The following is a 17,684-nucleotide window of genomic DNA, read 5'->3' as shown; positions in this document are numbered from 1 at the left end:
TTGAAAAACAATACATTATATGCAACGATTTAACAAGGTACGAAAGAAATATTAAAATTCAGAATCAAGTAGAGCGAGTTTTTAAAGACGCGGTGTGAATATGTATACTCGAGGAGAGCGTACCAATTTGAGCTTCAACAATATCGTTAGGGAAAAACGTTTGAATCGAAAAGGGGGCTTCTGTTTTCTGTCGTTCCAAAGGAACGCCTCGATTTTACGGGTAAATCGTCACGATCAAAGGGGGACGGAGTTTCGTAAAAGTTCTCTGTGTAGTTCATAGTTTCTCTTATCGAACACAGGGACCAAAGTAACAAGTTACTCACAATCGTACTTCTATCTAGTACGTCTATCAAAAAGTCGGTTCAATTTGTCCCTCGGGATATGTCTCTTTTAAATAACTTTCTTGAGCGGATAGGAATAATGTTTTATAAAAGTATTATTATTTATATAATATGGAACTCTAGTAAACGTAGCAACGATGATTGATGCTTTTTTTAATTATTAGAAATGATTATTATAAGAAAAAAAAACAATACATGTGAAAAATTATTAAAATTTAATGTATCATTATGTAAGTATTTTTTTTATATCTATTTTATATCACAACATTTACTCTCGGATTAGATATTATTTTTCTATTATGCTATTTGTTATCGATGCAAAGAAGAGAAAAAAATATATGATAAAACGCTCATCATTCAAATGCGTAGGACGAGAATAAGGGACATTTCGATAATTGTGCATTTTATGTTAACGTTCCATGCGCGTTGGAAATGGTCTGTCAACGAGTAGAATGCGGTGGGCTGTGAAAAATTGCCAGGATTTTCAGCTCTACTTCCGCGTCCGCCGACCCCACTTTTTCTAAATTGGACTAGCAATTTTTCTTTTTCTCGCGAAAATAGGTCGCATCGTGTCAAACTCGGTTAAGCGGCGAACGCCGCGCCTTGCACTCCTCGCGTTATGATTTAAACGCATCTGACGTTTTCCGTGCTCATTCTTTAAAGCGTGTTACGGATATAATTCGGATATTTGTGGGATTTATTCAAGTATTGCTTCCGCGTATGCTTTTTTAAGATTTTTTTCAAATGACGTATTGCATTTGTGTCTCCGTTTTTTGCACTTTATGTTCAAATTGTCTGTAAAAGAATTTAAATTTCCGGAAATTTTATTAAATTTTTTTATATGTACCTTTCGTAACAAAGTGATACTATTGCCTGTTTGATGACAGTTTAGCTAAATAATCATACGACGAGGTAGTACTTTGTGTTTTATTTTTCACAGTTATTATTCGTAAAACGATCAAATATTTTATTACATTTCAAGGAAGATAAATAATAATGAGAAATTATTGCCTCTATTGAAAGTTGGATTTAGAATCTTAGGATCTAGAATCACAACGAAATAATCATATAACGTTAAGTCTGTTTAGTTTATGTCATGTCGATAATTTGATAATTCCGAAAAAAACACGATGTTTAGATTTTAGATAATATTACGCAGGATATTTGGGTTTTATATAATATTACGGTTTTTTTTTTTTTTTTTTCTGACATTAAAAATTTTTAGATTACTGGATTTTTTACACAATCATATGTCACACATACATTTTAATTTTGAGTTACAGAAACGCGATTTTATTTTGTAAATGTTACATCTAGATATAAAACTCGAGATCTAAAATAAAGACAAGTCTTGCTCGTTGAATGAAAAAAAAAATCTCATTTTTCTTTGCAGCGAGTTAACAGATTGAATATTATGAAAACCTGAAAATAATTGTGTACATGGCTTTGTTTGGTGAAGAAAGTTTTGAGCTACGAAATCAGCTAACTCATTAGCGACTTTGCTGATGACGGGAAAAAAGTCTTAATCTGTGGAATAGTTTAGTTCTTTTCGAAACGAAGAGCTCGTTTTTGCTCTTCAAGTCATCTTATTCTTTTCTTAGAAGCACCGTATTCCTGAACATATTGTTTGCCGACCGTTGATTAAAAAAATCGCCTTTTTCGAGGATTCTCTTGGGAATGGGCATATTCGCGCAATTTCCGTAGTACGTTCTTGTCTTCTTAACTTGCGCGTCATTTCTTTCGTATAAGAAGAGCGACGAGATTACTCAGAAACAGATTGTTTAAACGATACGACGAGAATAACAATAAACCTGCTGTGCGCGCTTGAAAAGCGAGAAAAATGATCGATATTGTTCCGGAAAATGGAACAATTTGGCTAGCATTACGCAAACATATTATACATAACAGCTTGAGGCGAGCTTGTCCCACGAGCTCGTTTCGCTCCAACTTGCCGCAATCTTGGGGCCGCACCAGGTGCTTTACGATCTAATCTGATTCATGCTCGGGTCACCGACCCACTCGACACAATCGGACAAAGAACTATAGAAACGCGCATCTGTCGAAGTTATCCTCGATAAAACCACCCTCGACAATGTACCGCGGTCGATGATCCATCTCGCCATTCGTTATCTCTTCGATTAAGTGGTGCTCGGAATAAATTAATGAAATTTATTTTTAATTTATTTTAATTTAAGAGTAATATTTTAGACTGACAATTAGCGCGTATACTTAATGCCTTATTTTTCTATTAATTTTTATAAAGCTTAAATTAAATAACCGTTGTATCGTGGAAATTCAAACATTTTAGCTTAAATAAACATTCTCGTTAAAAATATTTTTTGTTGTTGATCAATCAGTATGCATATGTATGAAAAATTGGGAAAACAAAACTTTTATTTTGGCTTAAATAAATCAAAAATTCAATTTTAACATTGTATCTCGCCAAACATGCTCGCTTCGCTGTTCTCGATTAATCCACGATTGAGACAAAGCATCTCCGCGCAAATACTGAGAATTGAGAAATTGTCTCCAATAATTATGGAGACCGCACGAACAACATGAAAATTCAACATGGATCCAATCAGAATAAGCATGTTGCGCACTATCGGCGTAACTTTGCGGACTGACTTGCTCGCGCAGAAATAACGAATAATAATGTTATTTGCAATCAAGCGTCTGCGCAATCAGTTTCAGAGAGTTAATCCAATCCGGGACCAAAGCTAATCCATTCGGTCAATTTGCATTGCAACGACTAGACTCTCGAAGTCTCGTTCAGTATTTTATAAGGTGATCCGCAAGTAACCGCAAGATGCTTAAACAGATTTGTGCACGAATCGTATGCGTAAAAGCATGTTTAAATAGAGACAGTTGCTTGCGGGACGCCAAATGTAAAATATAAGACAAAAGTTTTAAAATTTGAAAATCTTTGTAATATAAATATTGAAGTGACAAATTTGTATTCGATAAAAAATACTTTAATTGTTTTTTTAGCTCAGCAAATCAAATTCAAAAATATTTCAACCAATTTTAAGAGAAAACCTCTCAAAATATTGTTAACACTTTGAATTTTAATAAATGCAAATCCCTCGAAGTGTCAATTTACAATCGAAAAAAATGCAAACTGAAATTACTATTTTTATTCGATCACGTCAAAGCTCGAAATATCTTAAGTATTTATAATTTGACTAAATAAAGTGGAAGAAAAATATCCGAATCACTTTGAAGAAAGTTAAGGTGCAATCACTTTTAGTTGGCAAAGCAAAATCCAAGAATACCGCGATCGCTTTTAGTATCACTGTCGAACTTTCGATAGTAGCTGTTCGAAGAACGCGATGCACGTATATATATATATATATATATATATATATATATATATATATATCTTCGTATGTAATCGATGCGTGGTGATGCTGCTTTTATCGGAAAAAACATGGCGCTTGTTATTTGGATCGAGATGTTATTTTCTATCCCACGAAGACCGATGACGAGCGTTTAGCATCCGCGAGAATTTTCCGCAACGTAAAATGTGGGTCGCTCGATAATTGCCACCGATCGGGCGATGCTATTTCAACGTGGAATTCATTAGCCCGATTTATCTCGATCCACTGCTTCTCCGGGATGCTATTTCCGGTAAGACCACTTCCCCCTTGCGCGATGATACACGAGCAACATTCCCGATTGCATGAGCGAAAGGTCATGGGCTTTTCGTCGATGCGCGTGACAAAGAAACAAAATTGAAGCTCAAGAAGAGTTGCAGATAATTAAATCTTTAAAACCAGTTGCATCAACAGGATTTACAACTAATTCTAGTTAATTAAATTTTCTTCCTCCGTTTGTATTATTGTATAAACGTTGCCCTATAATCCAGAAAAGAATCGTTACACTAAGGCTCATTTAATCCAGGCTTTCGGTACACGATCGGACTTTTGATATAATAATAATTTATTTCACAAAATCCTGAAATCTTAATCATTCAGATATTCTTATTTCTCTCTTTTATATTTTCTTTGCGCGAAATGGTCGCCATTATCATCGGCCTCGATGGTGCGAAATGTTTTTACGTGCGTGAAATTGCATTACACAACGAAACTGCAGATGAACACGCGATGAACGGCGCCTTTGAACGCATTGCTTGTCCGTGTAATCAGCTTATTTTATTTCTTGCCCATCATTATATGTTTCGTATCATCCTTACAATCAATTTTTTTTTAAACATCTTTATTTTGACAAATTATTTGAAGATGATTTTTCTGAAATAATCTTACTCACTTTTTATTATTTCATTTTTCTCACGCGTTTTAAAATATAAATATATGATGGAAAATATATCATTTTCTTCTTAAATGCAAATATTTTATTAATAACGAATTTTTTTAGTATTGTTATTAAAACTTAGCAAACACGAGAAAACACTTATTGCTTTCGTGGCTTGTGATGAATGAGTAGATTAATGACACATCAATCGTCAATCATCGTCTTATTGATCCCGTAACAAAAGGGAGAGGCGTGAGATTTCTTATAAATGATGCAAGTTAGAAAATGGAATTTCAGCGTAATATAGATGTTCTCGATACTTCAACGATCTTAATCTTCGAACACTCGATTTTGCCTCAAACGCAAAACTTTGTTGAGTTTATCGAAACTTGAAGATTGATATCGACAGGCTTCGCTCGATATCATATAAAAATATTTTTTTTTTTTTTTTTGTTATTCGATAAATAATTGATATTTGTTTTATTCGTGTCAACTATCGCAAGATAAACGAATGGCGAGATTGCAACGACGAGAGATCTTTTGTTGAATTGATTCACAGCAAAGAATGTTTCATTTCTGTCTGCTACAAAAACTGCACTTCTATATAAAAAGAGAAAATGATTTTATATAATAAAAAAAAAAAAAGAAAAATTGAATACGTATGGCACAAAGGGTGGATAAAATTTGGTTCCACTATTTCACAAATTTCTAGAAATGGCCATTCATTTTCCGCACTTCACGCCCGGATTAAATCAGAGTTGTAAAAGGTTCGCATTTTCGGACGCCTGTGCAGTCAAACGAAAGCGCAAAACGCAGTTATAAAAGCTCCGGGGCTCGCGCTTTGCAGAAACGGGGGCGGATGGTATTATGCAAACTACGATTTTCATTCGGTTGCAAACACGTGGAATTTATGCGCCGGCTAATATCATGCAAACCACTTTGCACAGCCCGTGCATCGTCCACTCAAGAGACTCCCGAGCGACTATTCGCCAGAGTTGCGCACAGCTGTTAGATTTTTCAGAATGCCGTTAACTCTTGTATGCTGCGCCCTTCACCAGCGATATGCACCAGTAACTTTTACAAGAGAAGTGAGATAGTGAAAGTACGAGTATATAAAGTACGGCATATTTTTGAGAAATAATTGCAGCATTATAAAAGAATATCAGCATTAAGGCTGTAAAATAAATTAATATTTTTACAATGCTTGTATATTTGAATATTGGAATATATGGATATATCTATAATAGACCCCGTAGATCATTTAATTACTTGTATAATGTGGGTTTAATTATTTTGAGATTAAACAAATCAATCAATGTGCGTGAGTTTAAAAAATTTAGATATATTATTTTTTTTTTTTTTTTTAATAAATTTATTTCGTTTATATTTTCACTTGAAGAGAGAAGCAATTCACTTTGATAACTAGATAATGTAGACAAAAAGTGAAATTAAATTTGAAATTTAATAAAATGAAAAATGCTCATCCTAGAGAAAATTACTTTTCCCGCAAAATGAGAATTTCGCAAAATCTCGCGTTTCACTTTGCAAATCTCGCGATTATTCATCTTACGTAGCGGCTCTCTCGCTTCCCTCCGTCCTTTCCCTCAATCTATTCGTTTGGGAGATAATTAAAGATCTCCCTTGACCGAATCTCTTGATGAAGTAGACACGAGAAAGAAAGGAAAGGAGCCAGTGGCAACGCGAAAAAAAAAAAACGACAATCGCCGCATCCATCATCCGTCGGTCGCAATTCATCATACGCCGTACTGCGAACGCCATACCGATACTTAATGACAAAAAATCACTGTCCCGCGGAAATCGATTCGTTCACCCATCGCAACTTCTTCGTCAATATCAAGAGTTGGCCGGCAAAAAGTTACGGATCCAAAGAAACGCAATTAGTCGACGCGACGCGAACGCATCAAAATTGCCTCGTCCGCATTTCTGTCATTCAGATCCGGCGACGCGGAAAATAAAAGAAAGAGAAAAAACGAGAAATACGAGAATGTAAGAAAGGGCGACCTCCTCACAATTTTATTAACCCTGTTACGTAAAACTTTTATCAGAGAAAAAATATTTTAAGAATATCACCGTTTTCTCTCTTGCGTTTCAAATATTTACTCTTATTCTTCTCTATATCGTCGATCGTAGAGAAGAAGATGAAAGAAATATGAGGATATTCTAAAATGACAACATTTGTCTTTTTTATAAAACGCTATTGATAAAACTTCTATAAAGAAGAGGGGAAAGAATTTTAAAACGACAAATTCTTTTATATTCTTTTATAAGTCTCGGTCTGAACGATTCATCCATTTGTGTTACACCCACCCGTATTCGTAATTCTAAATTCCTCTGTTCTCGATCGTGAAAGTAAGCGCAATTAAAATGCATTGCGATACGAGCGGGTGGAACGGCAAGTATTTTAGAATGTTAAGTAGCCGTGCACTCTCGCTTGTACCACAAAGTGCAATTTAACCGTTCATGGTGCGAAACCCTTCATTGCACATCCTTTATTGCGAATACAGCCCACTTTTCCCCGTCATCCCCCGTGTATCTCTCTTCATCGTATGTGGCTAGACACCTTAAGCTCGGTTACCTGAAACCTATCTCATCAAACTGCTCCTTTCACCCCTCTCTCCATCACCCGCCCTTATCGCGCCAAAAGATCAACATTGATTTTTCGATCAAATTTCCCCTTCTCGCTTCGTACGAGAAATCGATTTTCGCAAATTAATGAATTCAAAATTGCGAAATTTAACCATACTTGAAACAAAGACTGTAATAATATATTAGAAAGAGAAAGATTATTTACACATATAACTATCTCTCTCTGAATGGATTACACGACTCGAGAATAATAATTCTTTTCTTTTGCTTTTCTCAAGAGTGCGATGGAAACACGATATTTTTTTTTTTACGAATGCAGATAAATCTAAAATTGTTTTCGCGATTAATTTACCTATATAACAAAAACAGTAATGACGATGTAAGTAGAAACGCGTAAAAATATCATAGCGCTGTATCTTTTAGTAAAGCAATTTCCGATATGCGATCATCGAGCTAGCTCTCACTTGCATACAGGATAAGGATTCGCGCGACAGCGTCATTTCCTTCTCCGTCAAAGTCAATAAAGAAGCAACTACGGCGCATCGTTATTCCTATGGGTATTCTTTAACGTTCGCGTCAGTTTCTCGGCGAGAATTATGAGCACTTCGATTTTCTTATATCCGCGGGGAGTATATACATTGTCAGAACGGGCATAGGAATTTTAAGCATCTAATCTCAACGTGTAAGTACAAAGAGGGCTAAGAAACGTCAACTATGCCACAGTCAGCCATCTTAGATCGCTCCAATCATTTGTACCAGTCAATACGTTTCCAAGCTTTGAGGGATTTTCCGACAACTTTCACTGCTTAAAAAAGTTTCCCTCTTTGTTACTTATGTTCCTGTCTGTTCTTTTTTCCAACTCGCGAGGAAATGTTCACAAACGTTCGGACTTTTATCGAGCTTTCATCCTTTTTTGTACGTCAGTCAGTTTGAAACAAACGTGAACATAATCTGGAAAAGTTCCACGAAATCATCAATTTTTCGGCGAGAATATTCGGATATGTGGTATGTAATTATAAAGACAATAAATAGAGCGTATAAAATAATTTTCGTTTCTTGAAACTGTTATATTTTTCTTTCAAGTCTCTTTAATATAATATTAATAATTATATATCTATCATAAAAAAAGTAATACGCTAAAAGTAATTTGTTTGTACTTATTTATTTTTGTATTTAATACGATATATTTTATATAAAGAAATGACGGTAATTAAACGAACGAGAGAAAATTTTATTAGACTTTAAATGAACTTAATATTAAATAATAATTGTCATAAAATGATATAGTAGAAATGTCATTAATTCTCTTCGCGAAACGCAAGAGTAAATTGGCGAGAAAAATGCGAGACGGGCAAATCACACGTAATGATTACGCGGCGTGCAAGGTAATGTAATTTTTCGAGAAAAAAAATTGCGCGACGTGCTTCGACTTGTAGACGTGCTTCAACGTAGATTTTTTTTTTTTTTAATTCCATCTTCGTCTGGGAGCGTTCCCCCGCGAGAGATTAATGTAACAACCTGTCTACATCTCAAAGGATCTTTAGCAAAGTTCGCCAAGATCGGATGGGTGCGGTATCTCGTACACGCCGCCTTTAATTAATTCTATCCGCAGCTTCTCCGTGCGAACCTAATTGAAATGTTATTTTCTAACAGGTGCGAAGTATCCGCGAAGTTTCCCGAAAATATAGTTAAACGATTGTTTTAGAAATTTAATGATGTACTTTTAGTAGCATTTAATTGGGTGAAATCTTGGCAAACGGAGACTTGACACAGTAGATGAAATCGTTTTTGAGACACGTTGCTGATTTTCGATTTTCAAGTAGCGCGCGAAATACACACACCATCTAACGTATGACGTATTTTATTCTATACTGATTTTACGGCGATTGAATTTAATCTCGGGATCCAAACTCTTCTTCTCGGAAGAAACAATTATTAGATTCAAGTGAGAAAAGTGGGTCGTAGTAAATTACATTACTCGAGCTTTTGTAGCTGTGCAATTTTGCAGATCGATAGAAGACAGGAAGGGGAAATAAATGGGCTTGCTGTGCGTATGTGTATGTGTGCTAGTTTCTATTACGTTTTTCAATCATCATTATTAACTACGTATAACAATTTTATTTTGAAAGATAAATGGCTCCCTAAAATATTTTTTTAACGACGCCGTGCACACACACACATTTTCTGTAAAAATATCTGTACGTGATTTATAATAGTATGACATGGAGAGATTTATTGTCGCAAGAGCCGAACGGCTCGTCAGATTTTTCGAGGCAATTTAGGACGATAGCGTTCTTCGGAAGCCGCGACTACCGTTGCATCGAAATTGTTTGCCGGCTTTAATCTCGCCCCGCAGTGACAAAGTATCGTCCGCAAAGTGCACCGTTACTCGAATCACACCGGGGATGCGTCTGTCGGACGTATTTCACGGTAATACCACTGCAGCGAGCGATCGCCCGGGCCGATGGTTAGACACTTACGTTACATTAAAGCCGCCGCTGGCTTTAATCTTGCTGCAAGTCGCTCGTATAGCCTTGCACGGGGAAGACAATGTGGCAACTAATAGCGTACCGGAATTATTTCCTGCGAGGCAAACTACTTCCGTATCGGGCATTAGGTTTGATTGATAGTATAATGTACAGTAAACTTTATAATTGCAAGCTGTGTGCATAGATATATAAAAGTTAAACTGTAAAAGAAAATATAGCAGAAATACAATTGTTATACATTAGTTTCCACAAAAAAAAAAAAAAATTATGTATATATATAAATGAAAAATTCAATTATAAGTTTCGCGAAGTCAAAACAACCTTCAGTAGTTTTTTTAACTCAGAAGTAACTAAATCTTGTATATCAAAACATAGCGTCACAAACAATAGTGACTTTAACAAAATAGTGAAAGGAGGGGGGGAGGGGGAGATAGTCAAAGTTTCGAGAGCCAATTTCTGTTCTAGATCGAGACAGGAATTTCATCGACCCATTTTCCAATCTACCTCCGCACATACAAAGCTCCCGGCAGTCTATAGATAGCTATCAATGATTTTAAGAAATGTTTACACCAACGAGAAATTGCGGTTGAACGGATACACCTGGTTAGCGTTAGGCGCATAGCTGCTGTTAGCCGCGGATTCACCACGGAGTGAACCCGAATCGAGTGCTCTAGTCTGATTTCTTTCTTTGTGACTGTGCGTGCTCTTTTTACTCTGCAACGTGGTGCACATCTATACATAGATATCGATATATATATATACATATATATGTATTTGAAGGCGATATATATATATATACATATTTTGCTGATCTAGTTGCTGCTCTAGAGTGTCCTGTTGTTGCGGACCACCACAGTCGACGCTCCGTTTTTTGATCCGTTCCTTGACAGTTTTAGATCTCTTGTGCTCCTTCTACGCTTCTGCGAACACCAAGTGCATCTCAAGACATGCACTAAAAGTTCATTTCTGAATTATTATTGTTCGTAATTAAGCAGTTAATCGCGAGCGTGCAGTTGTAGATACCGCGACGTCGCTATAACTGACGTATACCGATGTACTTGCTAAATTTTTCTAAAAAGAATTCAGAAAATATATATTTTGATAAATTATCATTTTTTTTTTTTTTTTATCTAAACGTTTTTACATAAGTGCTCCGCGACTGCACGCTCGTATGTCAGAGATGAATTACGTGGGCATGGCGTTCGAACGTTACAATGACGTCGAGCAAATACACGCGAGCTTAATCTCAGCCGTTTTTTCTGTCGCTTAGGTTGATCTAAGACACATGGATGAAAAATCCGGGAGCAACGTGGTGGACGTGGGGGTTGACCTGTCCGAATTCTACATGTCGGTAGAATGGGATATTCTAGAAGTGCCTGCAGTGCGGTAAGTGTGTCATTTCTAATACGCGAAATATGTTACAAAATATTAAGATAAAATTTGTGCAATATTAATATCTTATAATATATATAACTTTTTACTCTTTTTTTTTTTTTTTCTTAAATGTATATACAATAACTTTTTTTCTCTTTTTTTCTTTGTTAGATAACTACTATACTTTGTCCGATACCTCTATGTTTATACGCCATAAAGATATATTTGAAAAAAGAATATTTTTCTAACATACGTGCGCGTAATAACGACGTGATTTATCACATTGCGAAAATATCATAATAATATATTTGAATTTCAAAATAATATATTTAAATAATAATACGGGATTTGCCATAAATTTATCTATTTGTTCGAATAAAAATCTCGATCTAATCTTCGAGATTCTCAAGCTTCGGTATCTTCTCCTAGGAAAGAGGCTTGTCTCTCTCTCTTATGAAATGCTTCTTCGCATTCAATATGCTCATCTCAGTATAAGCGAGTGGGCTGCTTCCGGGCACGTTTCGATCCCCGATATTCAGTGTACTGTGATGCAGACGAGAACGGGGTTCAGCTTCCGGAAGCTGTCGTAACGGCAGAGTGGATGTTTTCGCAGCAGCTTGAAGCGACTTTCTCATAGAGATGTTAGTGATATTTCGAAATATCGATATTTTATCGTTTGAATATCTTTTCGCATCGATATTATATCTTTAATATGACCCAAAATATCAATACTCTCTATTCAATTTAAACGGCCCTATTTGTGTCATGCTCCCGAGCGTGAAATCTTCGTGAGAAATTCTGATCGATCGATTATATAAATCTAATCGCAATTTTGACATTTTGACACTCGAAAGCGAGGAATATTATTAATGGCATATTTCCGATCGATTATTATGTAAAAAGTGATAAAGCTTGAATTAGTATTCAAGAAATCGTTCAACTTTTATATATCTTTCTTTAATTTTGTTTTGTCGTTTTAAAAATAAAAAATATACTTGAAATTTATTCACGAGACAAGACGTTACCGATTCCGCTTTGAGACTATCGGCGCAAAAATGGGTGATAGGAAAAGAGCGCGGGGAAAGCGGGAGAGGAGTCGATCCAAGTTACCGACTTATAGGGATCTCTTCTCGGCAATTTATACGACCCTGCGAAACTTTACCCATAAGTCTCGCTCACATAGGCAACCTCACTTACTTAAAACGTACTTATTGTTGGGTACAAACACTTGGCCGCCCAATGGCGGAAATTTTATATTCTGCCGGCATTTTTTTATTTTTCTTTTTTTACTTTATATTGCCGTAAGTCCCTCCCTCACTTTTTTCCCACTTGCTGATCGATCTGGCGATTAACCGCGATTCTATTCTCTTTGTAGGAACGAGAAGTTTTACACCTGCTGCGACGAGCCCTACTTGGACATCACGTTCAACATCACGATGAGGAGGAAGACCCTCTTTTACACAGTGAACATTATCATTCCCTGTATGGGAATATCGTTCCTTACGGTTCTTACGTTTTATCTGCCTAGCGACAGCGGTGAAAAGGTAAGTACATTAAATATTAACATTTGTTCTCACATTTTTCTAAATAACTGATATCTTTTTACGAGATTTTTGACTACTATATTAGTCTTATATGATTAATTTATCGGATGCATAATTTTTTCATCAGCAGTTCACATAACTGTCCTTTTTTATTTCATATTTTTCGCAATATTTCTTAAATTATTTCCATTAAAAATATCATCGAGAAAATTTTTTTTATAGTTTTTAATTTTAATCAAATTTTAAATATAAATATTTTCAAGAATTGCAAAAAAGAAAATGGCAAATGTTTAGGTCAATTACTTTCTATCTTTGTATCTAATCCATCCAGAAATATATGAAGCACAAATAAATACGTCTCGGAGAAAGAAGGAAAGAAAGTCACGGATTAATCCTTTTATTCTCGGAAGCGACCACGGGGCGGACGTGCGTGAAATATGCGGCGAATTAGTTCTCTTCCGCGTGTCTGTCGGCCTCGTTATTTTCTCTTATCTGTAGGCGAGAGCTAGTAGGTGGTTGGTTACTTTTGGCTCGACGGCGCCGGCGATTTTTCATTTCCACCCCGGCTTCTCTTCGAGGTCGACTTTCCGTTACCGCGACTCCCACAGTTCTCGCTCGCCTAAGGAAAGATCCTTTTTGCACGCTGTCAATATTGTAACACGCAACACCGAGAAGATAAAGGTCTTCCATATCCGCATTTGGTATTTAATATTCGGATACATTAAATATATTTTTTAGATATCTTAAAATATTCTTGCGCATGTATATATCTCTTTTTCAACATTACTTCATACTTTTAAATTATAACATTACTTCATATTCTTCTCGGATATTCTGTGGACAGTTTAATGATATTATTAAACGTCTCTAAATTTTTTCGATATTTTTTCATCATTTCTGACTATGTTAAATATATTCTTAAATATTTGTAAGAGCTTATTAATTATTTTCCAACTATTGCTGAATATTATTAAATATCCATGTGAATATTCTTGGAAAATATTCTCTCTTTGACATTTCTCTATTTCTTTACATATCCTTACGTAAAATCTTACGCATTTTCTTCCTCCGGCGAATGGTTATTTTTGAAAAGACTTTATGCCGCCAGAGAACGACGCTCGCAGCTGACGTTCTTCCCGAAGCAGTCTTCTTCGCGCGGAGTTATCGACGTAGCGTTGCATAAAAGCTTTCCCCACGTGCTTTTTTCCCGTTAATGTCCCCGGCACGACTTGCCACAAAGGTTACTCGTTACGATGCGAACTAGCATTGTAAAATGTTTTTTCTTTTCAGTCGTCTTCTTTGTTTTATTGTTGGCCTGAGCTCGCACTCGAGTCTCTCTTCTTTCTTCTATTCCCTCTCTCTCTCTCTCTCTCTCTCTCTTTCTATTTTTTTTTTTGCTAAAACAGCATGGCTATTAGTCGTGCTCGCGAACAGTTGAAGAACTATCGACCGCGCATACAATTAGCATTCGTCATTATCAAGAAACGAGCGGCAGTCGATTACGTTCCTCGAAGTACCGCGGGAAAAAGGTAATAGGAATGTTTGCGCACACGACACAGCGTATTTGCCGACTCTCATTAATCTCCTCAACGTCTCCCGTTGACTGAGAGAAAATAGCAATTTGTCGAACGTGGTTATCATGAGCATGCTAAAAATTTTCCCAAAATTTCGGCGTAAGCCAGATTTTACGAACTACTAATTATCACCGGAATAATCGGAAGAATCTTTCGCGTATAACACACGTGATATATTTCAAATTCTACGGCTTTTCCAATATTTATTTGACAAATAAATCATTTTACTCTTTGTAATCGTATTCAAAATATTTATATACGGATATTCATTTGTATAAAATATTCAGTTGCAGCATCCGTTTACGTTGCATCAATTCCGATTGTTCTGCTCGAAATGGGGAAAAATACAAGCCCTTTATTCGATATATTCGACGCTTCTCTGAAACGCCGTGGGTGTGATTCGACAGGAAAGCACAGACTCAATCGTTCATTCTATCTTTAACGGTTTATTGATCTTGTTTTCGAGAAGCAACCAGCGCAAGAAGGAAACACGAATCCATTATATATATTATATATATATATATATATATATATATATATATATATATATACATCCCTGCATCCACCATTTTCAAGCAAAAATATAACTACGTCATACGTTTCGCACGTGTACACTCATATGTTTACGATAAAATTTGCGGAAAATATTATGTAACATATATATATATATATAATATTACTGTATTACGTTTTATTATTTAAACAAATTTCTCGCACCACGCTAAGAGGATGAGATTTCGGCGAATTGAATTCATATAATTTTGGGAGACACGCTATAACACATATATTCGAAAACTTTGTCACATGATTCTTGTTTTTAAAGTCTGTCAAGCGTGCAATTTTTAGCGATATCTTTAAAGATAGCGTACTTTAAGAAGACATGCTACGAATACGAGTGTCCAACGAGAAAGTGGCACGAAAAATTTTGCGAGCGACTTTTCACGGAAGCGTCTCTCGTTTGAATGGCTGTCGAGTGGAGATGGCTGCTATCGCCATTCGCTCTGGAATACGGATCTTCCGTCACGGTTCATGCCGGAAAAATGCAAGAAAGTTGTGCAGACCGTGTCAAAACAGTCGCGAGTGTCACAAGGGAATATAGTAGACACTCGGACACTAAAAAATGCAGTACTTTTTAATATATCATGACACAGTTATCTCTATCAAAAATTTAAAAATTAAAACATTTTACCGAATTCCAAAAGCATAAATAGATAAGAAAACTTTTTTAAATTTAATTTTAAATAAAAATTGGAACAATTTTAATCAGTAATTTAAGCTACCTTGCTGGAAATTGATTTTGAACATTAATATTGCCTGATATTAAATATAAAAATCATTAGAAATGTGACAAGTGATTATGTCTCACATGTTATATTCATGGAAATCGACTTTAAATGAAAGGTATATAATCATCTGGAAATGGGTTAGCGCATCGTAAAACAAACCATATGTGTAAAGATCTCTTGCAATTTATTATATAAGGACGATCCTCATTGCGATGGTTACACATGCCTTGAAAGCACCGCAAGCCCAAGCTCAAAGTTATAAGCCACCTTTATACTTGGACATTTTCTTCTGAGTTTGCGAGCGTCATGTTGTCTTTAATAATAGTTTGTTCTTCTTGTTAGATAACATTGAAATATTCGCGGACAAGCACAACTGACGCGCCACTTAGCTAAAGTCTCGCAGCCAATAAGAGAGAAAGAGAAAAAAATGCATCATTTTATAAAATTTATAAAGAGATAAAAATGTGATTTGAAGAGCGAAAACTCCAAATATTTTGTGTACAAAAACAGAAAAAAAATGTTATAAAAATAATAATATAGCAGCTTTTAAAAAGCAGTAGAGGAGAAGAAAAATAAAGTTTGCAAAGTTTTTCCCCCATCCTCCCAAAAAAAAGAAAAAATATATAAAGCTGTAAGCGCGCGTCTATCGCAGCTTCTAAGCACGTCAATCAAGCAGAGAGAATCGATAAGCAATATCGCGGTTCGGTGATTGACCCGCAGCGACTGCGTCTACCGAAATTGCACATACCACGTGCATTGCCGGCATTACCTTTTATAACGTGCCTCATAACTCTATGCATCGGATCGTTTCATTTCACACAATTCTATTTTTTACTATCATTATTTATTAAAGATTTATAATTAATGGTTTGAGCACTTTGAGTATTTGCGAAATTATTTTAATAAAAAAATCCAGCCTTTTATTTTAGCATTTTTTTATTTTAAAGAGCATAAAAAATTTAAAACTTTATGTCCTGGCAAAATAATCAAACCGATACTACAAAAAAAAAAAATTAATCTACAAAATTAAAATAAAATTATATATATTGCTGAATCAAAGCAAGAATTGTGTTGAAAATTATATAAAGATGTTTTGTAATTAACATTTAATTAAAAATTTATTGTATTTGAGTGTATTAATTATCTAAGTTCATGAAAATTACTATATAAAAGATATCTCTGTTACTCATTTTTGCTCGTTATGATTATTTTGTGGTGATTTCGATTATCACTGTAGATACAAAGTTATTAAGAAGTTGATTTTCATTCGGATCGATGGACGCAATCTGAAGTGTCTCATGAAGATATTATTGAAAGGTTATTATTATTTGACTGATGTGAGGAAAATCGAGTATAACGCGTAGGGAAAATTGATGACCCCAGGATATTATTATGTCATATAAGCAGAGGGAGAGAGATGAAGCGAACCTGGTCTGGCGAACAATATAACCATATTTGCCTTATGCCATTCTATCGTGTCGTCTCATATGTTCAAGAGTAAATTCGACAGTGCGCGTATAGGCGAGCCAATTTCATTGCGATCTGACAAAATTTAGTCACGTTAAACAAATATTGAGCGCCTTTAAGAAAATTGATCGTCTTTATCAGCCGAAAATAAATCGGTGACTTTCTTTCTTGAATTGTGCGAGAGAAATTATGCGGGACATATTTTTTTCCAAATAAAATTTTTACTTCGCTAATTTTCGCTTAAACACATTAACTTATAAAGTAGAATCTATATAATAGATCAGGATAGTCAATTAATTACTTTACGTAATGGACTTGCTCATTTTAGAAAAAGCTTAATGAAAAATTATCGAAAATTGATTTCCTCGTTAATTGTTGGTAATGTTTTCTTTTATACAAACACATATTTATATATATATAAAGAATTTTATTTAAATAATTGATATAAGTGATAAAATGAAATGATATATTTTTATATTATATAATTTCTCTTATATATACATATATATATATATATATATATATATATATATATATTTTTTTTAATAAAGGATCTGAAATAATCTTTTTTATAAAATGACTAATTTATTAGAGAATTAAATTATTTGTAAAAAAATTATTTCTATCAAAAGATACTCGAAATTATGTCGGAAGCGATACTAGTTGGCTACGATATGGTTGGCTAAAATGATACTGATTTAGTTATTTTCGTGATCGCGATAATTTCCGCTGAATGACAGCAGCTTTG

The 17,684-nt window shown here is 35.0% G+C and overlaps 1 protein-coding gene across 2 annotated transcripts in view; it reads left to right on the top strand.

The window, feature by feature from the left end:
- The window catches only part of LOC126857932 (acetylcholine receptor subunit alpha-like), a 151,439-nt gene that overhangs the window by 100,778 nt on the left and 32,977 nt on the right, over window positions 1-17,684 (top strand). For both annotated transcript variants that reach the window (XM_050607844.1, XM_050607845.1), the window contains 2 exons: window positions 10,962-11,077; window positions 12,441-12,609. In XM_050607844.1, coding sequence (XP_050463801.1) covers window positions 10,962-11,077; window positions 12,441-12,609 — 285 coding nt within the window. The remainder of the gene's footprint in view (window positions 1-10,961; window positions 11,078-12,440; window positions 12,610-17,684) is intronic.

The sequence above is a fragment of the Cataglyphis hispanica genome, chromosome 23 (genome assembly GCF_021464435.1).
Source record: "Cataglyphis hispanica isolate Lineage 1 chromosome 23, ULB_Chis1_1.0, whole genome shotgun sequence".
Classification (NCBI taxonomy): domain Eukaryota; kingdom Metazoa; phylum Arthropoda; class Insecta; order Hymenoptera; family Formicidae; genus Cataglyphis; species Cataglyphis hispanica.
The sequence above is the reverse complement of the archived record's forward strand: the minus strand, read 5'-3'. Positions and strand labels throughout refer to the sequence as shown.